The following is an 11,490-nucleotide window of genomic DNA, read 5'->3' as shown; positions in this document are numbered from 1 at the left end:
GGCCAATTTTCATGTAAACAGCTTTAAATTTCATTACATTTGAGTCTACTGCGGACATTTTTGTGATACCTAAATAGAAAATTCTATCTCTTAAAAACAGGTAAGCGAAGAAATTAGACCTTATCATTTGGTGGCTACACGCAGCGAAATACTACAATAAGGTCCTCGGTAGGACACTCATACCAAGAGTCTAACGCCACTCTACGAATCTACAGGCTCTACTTCTGATAATCCTTATAAAACTCGAAGGCAAAATTCCGAATTCAAGCTACGCAGGTAACTTATTATACTGTCAATCACTACATTGCAGGAAAATAGAATTTATTTTGAAGCAAGGTTAAATAAAGACTGCAAAATTTATAAACAAAATAACCTTTCAATTTCATAACGGGGGTATGCCTATTTGTGTACGAATACTTAGGTGCTATATTAAACTCTTCATTCAAACGCCGGTTTACCTCTCTTCAGTGCATTTAACGCACTCATGATTTTTCCAAAGTGACTCATCAATAAGAAGTTGATTGAACCGAAGAAGCTCCAACAAAGCAATGAAAGCCCAGGCGCCAGATTGTTAAAGTTTTTAACTCAAATTTCAACTTAGCTAATTTAAATATCTTCAAATAAAAAATACAATGAACAAAAGTAGTTCATTAACATTTTGGGGCGTACGAAGTGGAGCTAAAAATACCAACACAGATGCTTACAAACGAGTATGGATGTACCGGCTAGATATGACAATGCAAGTATTTAGTGATTGGCGCTCCCGGTGTTTCGGGATATTTTCAATGTAATCCCGCGATTACGAGACATAACTTTGTAAAAAATTTAATAGCTTAAATGATGTTTATAAAGACTAGATGCATTTGAACTTTCTATGTTATGACATTTTAAATAAATTTTGCTGAGACTATATATACATAATATACATGTGTAGCACTTGTGCTCTTTTTTGGACCGAGCTTATCCTCCTATTTGAATTCACAGAGAGAGCGTATGTTCGAATCTCGGTGAAACACCAAAATTAAGAAAAACATTTTTCTAATAGCGGTCGCCCCTCGGCAAGCAATGGCAAACCTCCGAGTGTATTTCTGCCATGAAAAAGCTCCTCATAAAAATATCTGCCGTTCGGAGTCGGCTTCAAACTGTAGGTCCCTTTATTTGTGGAACAACATCAAGACGCACACCTCAAATAGGAGGAGGAGCTCGGTCAAACACTCAAAAAGTGTGTACGCGTCAATTATAATAAAGTCCCCTCTGGCATCGATGCACTGTTTTGCGCAATCTAAAAGCTTTTCGAAAGAGTGTTTCAGGTCACTGACCGGAAGGTGCTTCAATGATTGGACTAATCGTTAGAGACAAAATAAATTTCAATGATTAAACAATTATATTGCGTTTTACTGAACAATTCCCGGTACTTTTTAGACGGAATGTAATAGTCTGTAAAGCTAGAAAGTTTCGTTAAAATAGTTTTTGGCTCAACAAAAGGCGAGCATTTTTTTTCATTTAAATTAAATGGAATTTTATTTTAATAAGATTTTATTTCTAAAAAGACAAAAAAAAATTATCTCAGACTTCTGAGATTTTCGTTACTTAAAAATTACCTGGACCGCGGGACTCCCATCCCTAGTAGTAGTGCACCACCATACAGCTCTGCTACATATCATCAGCGCTAATACAACTTCATACAAACCTTTACTATTTTGTAGCTTATCTTCCCCACTCCACCATTGTGTACACATTATTGCTCATTAATCACAACTTCCGCCCCAAAAGTCCAGCTAAACGATATTCTCAACATAAACTCTTAACCAAATAGCCTGGTGGTGAATGTAGCGAAGAACTGACCAGCCACATAGCCAACCCAACTGCACACTCAAGCCGCGTCCAAATTTAAGCCTTTTTAATGGCTTCACTTATTTTTACCAAAAACTAAATCACTTCAGTTAAAGCCCGATATTTTACGAAAACCTTCATGTGTGTGTGCTTGTGTGTACTCTTGTAACGCAATAATCACTTTAATGTGAATTCATAAAATAGTTTTACGAGTATGTCTAAGATGGAGGTAGCCAGAAATTGTTCAAAAAACTTGTCTAGAAAAGCGAAAGCCATAAAGCAAAGAAAAGTGTTAGATTGTAATGAGATAAGCCGCAATTATTGGTATTAAAATTGTGCATTACCCTGTCCAAATAAAAAAAAGAAAAACAAAAAACACACAAATAGAAATAGAAAAAGAAAAAATAAATAAAAATTATGTAAGTGCGCAAGGTTAAAGTGTAAAAGCATTATTGTGTTTTTACCTTTTGTATATAAATTTGTCTTCCACAATAAATGAAAATTTACATTAAATATTTTTGAGAAAATTGTTCAGTTACAACGCTGTGAAGTGTTTGAAAAAGATATCGCTTTATATTATTCCCAGTAAGACCTTTCCATTAACCAAGAAGCTAACGATAATTGTAAATACGAAAGTTTAATAATTTGAGAACACCGTTGTTGATCTTTACAAACACTCATAATGCCCTATTGGCCACTTTAAAGGCTGGAGCATTTGCGTTTACTTAGTTATGTGGCGCTACAAACGTTTGCCGGTTTTGGCCGAATCCATAATAGCGCGTCAGCTAACAGGTCATGCAGCAATTTGTGCTTCCAACGAAGATGTGGCCTTCCGCTTCCTCGTCTTCTTTTTTCGGGTACCGAGTCGTAGATTTGGCAAAGTCAAGCCAGCGTAGACGCTGCATTTTTACACCCTCAACAATATCTAAGCCCCTATAGAGCTCACACAGCGTCCTGTTCTACCGTACACGATACTCCCCACCATCGCGAAGGTAACCGGAGATCTTACGGGGAATTTTTCTCGCGAAAGTTCCCAACACTTTCTCACCTGCTGCTGATATCGTCCATGCTTCTGCAACATAGAAAGGGTTTTCCAATAACAAGTGTTACAGGTGAATACATGTCGAGAGGTGGTTAACGATTTTTTATGGCCGCAATTGGATGATATTGATCTGGACAGCGTTTATTTTCAACAAAACGGCGCTACGTGCCACACAAGCAACGAAACTATTGATCTTTTATGGGAATAGTTTCCTGACCGTGTTATCTCTCGAAGAGGTGTTCACAATTGGCCACCGAGATCTTGTGATTTAACACCTTGTGACTTTTTTCTTTGGGGTTACGTGAAAGAGAAAGTCTATGCCAACAGCCCAGGGTCGATTCAAGACCTCAAAGATGGAATTCGTGAGACTATCGAGGACATAGGGCAGCCACTTTGCAATTCGGTTATGGAAAATTTCATGAAAAGGATATTGCCCTGTAAGCGTGGTCGTGGTGGTCATTTGCCTGATGTTATTTTCCACTATTAACGGCATACCTTCTTCTTTATAATGAAATAAACATCCGATCATTTATATTAAAAAATAACACTTTTCTTTGAATATCAAAATAACACCTCTTATTAAAAACCCTTTAGTAGGGCGGGAATGATGAGCCTTTTTTAAAGTGTAAGATTGGTCCTCAAGAAAGAGCTCTACTTCTCAATTGCCTACTGAGCCCAAAGTAGCACCTGTTGGCAAGAGTTATTCTCCGCTTGATCTCCAGGCTGATGCCATTCTTGTTGTTGATGCTGGTCCCAAGGTAGACAAAGTTCTACCAAAGTTCATTTGGATTTACTCAGAGTCTATTCATTGTTAGGTTCAGTGAGGTTAAAGGCATTTCTCTCAGAAAGCGTTCATTTGATAGTCACTGAGAGTAAGAAAGGATTTATTCAGTCCTATACCACCAAGCACTTAAGCCTTGCAGATTTTTTAACGAATCCTATTAGCATTTAGCATGCCCAGATTTTCGAAGAAGTGGTTGGCTACAATTCCGAAATGCAAATCTATAGATCTAAACCTTTTCAGAGAAAGTGCTGAATGGGCCCTTTTCCTGCAGAAATTGTTATGGAGGTCTCCAAATCTGGTGACCAAATCTGATCAGTATTTCAGTGTCTCTATAGGAATCACATGAGAAGCCGTATATTCACTTTTAAGGTCTCAATAAGTTCTGCGTTCTTCGTTCAATGATCATTGGTCAAAGCAAAGGTGACCCGTTTAGTTCATCCAGTGCTAGTAGCGACTATAGCCTTTTCCTCAGCTTGTGAAAATAGGCGATTATATGCCTTGTTTCGAATCTCAAAGTCCCGCCCCGGAACCTCTGCGCATTCATTCCTTTGTTTCCTCATTTCTCGAAACACTTTTAAGTTCAAGTTACTCAGACAATAAATATGTAAGTATATATAAAATGAAAATAAAATCCAGTTTTGTGGTTTGATTATCACGAGATTTTAAATTATTGCAATATTTCATACATTTTTCAAGTTATGCGCACTTACAGTAGGCACTGGTTGAAATTAGCCGCTGTACTTGTATTTAGAACTTTAAGTTACGTCAAAGCGTTATGACTCATTACCCACAAAATTGAGATTCCAAACGTGATATGCCAATATTTTGTATGACGTGATAAGTATGTATGTATGTATGTATGTATGTATGTATGTATGTATGTATATGTACACATGTAATCGTACTTTACCTCCAGTGAGTAATCAAGCAATTAGTAAGCTGCAAGTGATAAGCCTGATAGCCAAATTTGGTTGACATTCTTCCACTTTTTAGCAGAGGTGGTTTTTTTCTGAATTTGAACTAAAATAAACTAAAAGTATGATTTTTTTTTTTAATTTTTAAAGGGTACCACCTAACCAACCAAGAAGAAGCATTTGTTTTTGCTTTGCTTTGAATATGGGTCTGAATAGGGTCATAAATGGGATTTTTAGAAATATGTCGAAGTCAACGCCCCCTGCAGGGAGATATTTTAAAATAAAAAGGAGCTTAAAACCTTTGTAGAAAGTTGCATGGCTTTTCAGCCGTCGAATTCGGTTCATATGTTCCAAAGATTGGCTCGCTCTTAGAGAAAAGCAGGCAGACAAAGCTTTTAAAAATCGTCATTACACGTTTTTATACTCTCTACTGTAAACAAATTTTTTTTGTTCTTGATAAAGATCTCAAAATTCAAACACGACGCACAGTGTGATATTTCGGCAATGTAGTTTTATGAACGCTCCGGCTCTGAAAGTATTCGATGCGGTATCAGCTGGTGATAGCAGAAGAGGAGGAAAGATCAGGTGACGAAGTGGCGCCAGTTAGCAGGAGAAAGAAACGACTGGAGTTCTTTATTAAACTTGACCAAAATCACGTAAGCAGTTATCGCACCAATCAAAAAAGAATAAGAGGTAGACAAATTTATTTCCTTAAGTTAAATAGAATATAATTACAATTAAATCAAATTATAAATAAATCAAAGATATTAAATTGTGTGTTTTCATTACTTTTTAGAAAAATATTGATGCTCAAGGCATTTCAGTTTGAGAAGAAAGTATACTACCACCTTACGAATAACCTGCTAACTAGGCAGCGATAATTTACAGCCCTGCTTTTGATTTGAATTGCAAGCGTCAAAACTATTTTTGCGCCTAACTCAACCACTATTTGAGGTGTAAGATTGTGATAAAGGGTTTCCTAAAGCAAATTGCCATTATCTGGCATAAACTTGAACTCCGAAGCAAAAAAGTATAAATTCTTACTTTGATTGAGAGTGGGGTCCGGTCTGGTAATTCAAAGTAATTTACTACTTTTAATGTTAACAATGAATCAAACCTAGTCGAAGTTAGGGTCTTAGCCCGTATATCAAATATAGTCTGGTTTGATGTTTGTAGAGCCATTTCTATATAAGCATAAATATTGGCAAAGCGAAGAGTTTTTTCTTCAATTTATATAGTAGATGTACCCAGTTGTTTGCCAAATGTAATTTTAAAGTTCAATAATGCTACATATATTTGCAGAGTTAAACTTTTTCACAACAACAATAATATTTTACTCACTTATCGGAAGAATAAACTGGATGCTTTCTCAAAGAAAATTATTAAATGGTTTGTTAATATTTGGTGTCTAATATTTGTGACTACTTCGCGTGGGTGAGAATCGAAATGCACAGAAAACAAATTAAATTGCGCAACCTTACACATTAAAAAAAATTGTTACGAAAATTTTTGAAGTAAAGGGTGGTTAAATTTTAAGAGCGGATGTTGAATGTGAACCACACCTAAACGTCAAGTTTTTTTCTGCATTTCATTTGAGATTTTTCAATTTCAGACTAACTCAACTTGAACCATGGAAAGATAAATCACCGAGCAACGCGTTAAAGTTATTCAGGCTTATTATGAAAACGGACGTTCGAATCAAAATGCATATCGCGCACTTCATGAAGAAAATCATCTTCAGTGATGAGGCACACTTTCACCTCAGTGGATTCGTCAATAAACAGAATTTCCGCATTTGGGCGAATGATAATCCAAGAGTGATTGCCGAAAAACCAATGCACCCACAAAGAGTGACTGTTTGGTGCGGTTTATGGGGCGGCGGCGTCATTGGACCGTACTTTTTTCAAAATGAGGCCGGTCAGGCAGTTACTGTGAATAGTGTTATGGCCCGAATTGGAAGATATGGATGTGGACGATATGTGGTTTCAACAGGACGGTGGCACTTGTCACACAGCTATCGAAACAATGGCTCTTTTGCGCGAAAAATTTGATGACCTAATAATCTCACATCGCGGCGATGTCAATTGGCCGCCAGGATCATGTGATTTGACACCGTTGGACTTCTTTCTTTGGGATTATTTGAAAGAAAAGGTGTACGTCGATAAGGTACCAACAATTCAATAGCTAAAGGATGAGATAATTCGGCACATTAACGGCATAGAACCTCAATTATGCCTCAGCGTTATCGAAAATTTGGACCATCGGATGGAGATGTGCCGCCGAGGACACGGCGGCGATTTGGCCAATATTTTGTTCTATAAATTGAACCATACCAATATTATCATTATAAAGAGGTATGACAACAATTTCTTAAAAAAACTTGCATTTTATTCAAAATCAACACCGGCCCTTGAAACTTAACCACTCTTTATATATGCATATTCATGTTTGTTTTAATTCTACCCACAAATATTGTTTAAAAAATAATTCAGGCAAAGCACTTTAGTTGGCTATGGCTTTCTATAAAAAACTCTTTATCATCAATGTGTACATAGTTAACGAAATATTGTTAACCATAATACCACTGATAAGGCTGGGAGCTTTCGATACATTCCCATCTGTTAAATGTATCGGCCAATTCAGTTCTAAGTTGTTAACACACAATAGTGCACGTATTGCCATTACGGTTTAGTTGGCTATAAAACTTCATATTTACTTCCGTACTCATTCAGTAATAGTATTTTGGGTTTAAAAAATGACATTTTGGGAAGATCGACCGCAAACGATCGCCGTAATTCCAGGTAAGTGGCACAACCAGTAACCCAGCAGGAAATCTACGAGCACGGAACGGGTGCCCTTCTAGTGAATTCATTACCAAAAGTAATGCGGGTTCTTCTATCTATGATCTAAAAGCAATTCTTAAATTTTGTATGCATAAAAGCTTGCCACGTTGCTAAATCATACAATCATAATTTTGTGGTGATTTCTTACTTTTTCACTTTTAATGGCACTGAATCGTGATTTACAGTGCTTGCCAATTGAACCGAAGCTAAGACTTATAAGAAGATAATAAGGAAAAATTATGATTATGAATAATGAAAACGAATTGCGGTGCGTCGGACTTACTTTTATTAATTTAGAACAGCCTGCGATTAAGGAAAGTCTGCCGTTCGTGCAGCTCTTTGGTTTCATTAATTTTAAGGCGAGCGCTAGTTGGCTTGATAAACATAAGGCAAGTTATTGAAAAAAGTATAAGCGAAAAAAGTGTTCCATCAATGTCGTTAAACATGATTTTAAAGCGATAACAATTTGAGTGGTTAATCATAAGAATCCATTTAAACAGCAATACCTCTCTAGTGGTCATTATTTTTCAAATTATCTACTTTTTACCATTCATTTTGGGAGTTCGGAAAGCAGACTATATAAAATGGCGGTAAAAGAGGTAATCTTTTCATTCGCATTTTTTAAAACTTCTATGTACATAACAGGTTCGATTCTTCCCAAAGTGTAAAAATGAACTAATGCAAGAAAAATGCCTTAATCTATGCAGATTAAAAAAAATGTATATATAGAATAGTAAATTTCTTTAAATTAGGTAAAATTGTTTGGCTCAGTTGCGAAATGACCATAAACCTTTTGAATTAGGTAGCCCAGTCTTATGGCCAATCGTGGAAGTTGAAATAACGTTCGCAATCAACAAAATCAGAAACAACAAAAACTGTGGACCCGACCAGATACCGGCAGAAGAGTGAAAGCATCTGTTTATCAGAATATCAGATACGTGAGCCATATAGCGTTTGCTTTTTGAACCACCTATTTTTTTGAGAATGGTTACACAAATGACATGCCAAATGTGTTCATAATTTACTTAAAGGTTTGACATTTGCGAAATGGGACGCTATACGCTTGAACAAAAATGGGAAATATTGAAGTCTTCTTCTTCTTTTCTGATTTTCACACCGGTGGCTATGTCAATAAGCAAAATTGTCGAATTTGGGGCTCAGAAAATGCACACGTTACTGGAGAGAAGCAAATGCATCCACAACGAGTCACTGTTTGGTGCGGTTTTTGGTCTGGCGGCATCATCGGGTCATTTTTTTCGAAAATGAGCGAGGAGCCGCGGTTACAGTAAATGGCGAGCGTTACCGTGACATGCTCAACGAGTTTTTGTTTCCAAAAATTGAAGAGGATGACATGGACGACATTTGGTTTCAACAGGACGATGCAACTTGTCACACTGCCAAAGTTACATTCGAACTTTTGGCTGCCGTTTTTGACCGAATAATCAGCCGAAATTCCGATATCAATTGGCCGCCTCGGAACTGTGATTTAAGCCCGTTGGACTATTTTTTGTGAGGAGCCGTTAAAGACAAATGCTATGCGAACCATCCAGAGACGATTGATGCTTTAAAACACGAAATCGAAGTTGCCATTCATGAAATTGGAGCCCAAACAATCGAAAATGTGCTTAAAAACTGGGTTGATCGAATGGCCAGTCGTGGCAGTCATTCGAACGATATTATTTTTCATTCATAAATGCCAATGTTCAATCTTCAAAATAAAAAAAAAAGTTTGAAAAAATATTGATTAGTTTTTTTTTTTATAGCCGATTCAAAAAGCAAATTTTACATGGCCCAACGTATATTAGCAAGAGTACAGTGTTTTTTAAATATAGGGTGTATGTATATGTAGACTCCCCATATCAGGTGCATATTATTATTATTTTTCTTCTTGAAACTTAAAAAATTATAAACACCATTAAACCCAATATCTCTTTCTCTTCCACTTAGATGCCTTCATTTTTCTGACATCTGGCATGAACTTGGCGCTTAGCTTAGGCTATAATTATTACTCCGTCACAATTCACTTCCAGTTCTCTTGGTTCATTGGTGTAGTAATTGGCGCCCTCCTGTCTGCGCCTCTTGTTCACATTTTTATCAAACGCTATTTTGTGGTAAGTGAAACTATTTAAGGAGTAATCAAACAGCAATAAAATTTAGTATAACATTTTTGTTTTAATCCCATAGCTGCTCAGCAGTTTCCTGGTTGTGGTGTCTGGAATTTTGTACACTGTTTGTCCAGATGATCCCACAGCATTAATGGCAGCGCGTTATCTAAACGGCATCGGCACAGGATTCATCACGGTTCCCTTCATCGTGCATTGCAGTGAAATCAGCGCCACCAGGAAGCGCGGTTTCTCTCTGGGAATCGAACAATTTTGCACCGCTGTGGGCATCTTTATACAGGCTACTTACATAGCACTTTGGAATGGGTCTATCGGCATTTCACCGACATGCGTACACGGCATTTTTTGTCTCAGTTTCGGCTTGATCGCATTGGGTTTAGCTTTCGTTGTGATCGAATCGCCTATTTTCTTTATACGTCGCGCAAATGACGCAGCAGCGATGCAGTGTTTGACATATCTACAATTGCCCACTGTGCTGTCGGACGAAAAAAAGTTGTTGTTGGACGAGCATAAAACCTATGTCTTAAATAACGAATATTTGGGCACAAGTGGTAGTTTTGTGCGTGGTGTGGGACCACTTTTGAGAATGGTTCTATTGTCCAGCATAATTCCATTTACATTTTCGTTGCCCTACACCAGACAACTGATAATTGGAACTGTTTTTGGCATGAACACTACTCGCCAATGGACATCGGTTGTTTGCACTGCACTACGTGTTTTGGGGGCACTCGGTGCCATATCAATGCTGGACATTATCGGGCGCAAAATCGTCAACTTAATTGGGCTGTTGGTGATGGCTGGTCTCGGGATTGGTGTAGCTGTTTTGTTTGCTTACATCGGCAATTGGCAAAACGATTATCAGATGAGCATGACTTGTGTGTTCCTGATAATTATTCAGTTTTTCGGAGGTTTGTGCGCACCCACAAGCACTGTTTATTTGGGAGAGGCCTTTCCCATGCTGTTGAAACCATATTTCATAGCATTCTGCATTTGTGTGCAATGTGCGGTGCATATTATTGTAATCTGTACATTCAGCATAAATCTTAACTCAATTTGTGTGTACGACACATTTACCTACGCCTTTTTATTTGTATGCTTCCTTCTGTTCATATTCACAATACCCGAGACGAAATTAACGACACTGAGCGAGGCTCAGGAACGTTTCCATGCCTGGAATCACCTGCGCTCTTGGTGAAGTGAAAACACAATCCATTTCGAGTTCCGAGAATTAGAATTTTCGTTCAGTGAAATCTCGATTATTTTTGATTACAAAAAAGTTCTATAAACCGTAGCAAGATTTTGTATTTTTTTATTTGTTGTACTCTGACTTATTTGTTATATCTATAATAAATTTACATGATATTGAAATAAAATTTTTGCGAATAATACTCAAAATACGAGATTCCATAACTTAGTTCAGCTGCCAGTGGAGATATTAGTGACACAGGCGCGGAATCAGAATTTTTTTTCGGGGTCGGATTTGTATAAAATCCTCTCATAAATATAAATATTTATTATATTTCTTTACACATAAAAGGAAATAAAAAACACGCTAAATGTTCGAAAAAAAAAAAACATTTTTCATTAAACAAAAAAAAAACATTTTTTATTGAAAGCAAATTAAATCTAAATCACAATGGATGATTGAATCCTTTGCAAGTGAGCGATGAGCAACGACCTATGTATATGAGATGTACGATAACGGAGCGAATAAAGATCCAGCGGTCAAGTCTTCCGAATGGAAACAAACGCTCCGGCTCTGAAAGTATTCGATGCGGTACCTGCTGGTGGTAGCGTAGGAAGCAGAAGATCTCCTCAGTGTTGGAAAGATCATGTAGAGAAGGACTTAGCTTCACTTGGAAGAAACGACAGGCGTGGCATGCTTTGTTAAACTCGGCCAAAATCGCGTAAGCGGTTATAGTGCCAATCAAGAAGAAGAATAATATGATGC

The 11,490-nt window shown here is 37.2% G+C and overlaps 1 protein-coding gene across 1 annotated transcript; it reads left to right on the top strand.

Moving 5' to 3' along the window:
• The first annotated feature begins 7,236 nt into the window (after window positions 1-7,236).
• Window positions 7,237-10,950, top strand: LOC128856497 (uncharacterized). Its single transcript, XM_054091799.1, has 3 exons — window positions 7,237-7,374; window positions 9,364-9,527; window positions 9,601-10,950. Exons 1-3 carry the CDS (start codon window positions 7,329-7,331, stop codon window positions 10,732-10,734), a joined length of 1,344 nt encoding a protein of 447 aa, XP_053947774.1. The 5' UTR covers window positions 7,237-7,328; the 3' UTR covers window positions 10,735-10,950.
• Window positions 10,951-11,490: the final 540 nt, after the last annotated feature.

Source organism: Anastrepha ludens, chromosome 3 (assembly GCF_028408465.1).
Source record: "Anastrepha ludens isolate Willacy chromosome 3, idAnaLude1.1, whole genome shotgun sequence".
In the NCBI taxonomy this organism is placed as follows: Eukaryota; Metazoa; Arthropoda; class Insecta; order Diptera; family Tephritidae; genus Anastrepha; species Anastrepha ludens.
This window is presented reverse-complemented; position numbering and strand designations above follow the sequence as displayed.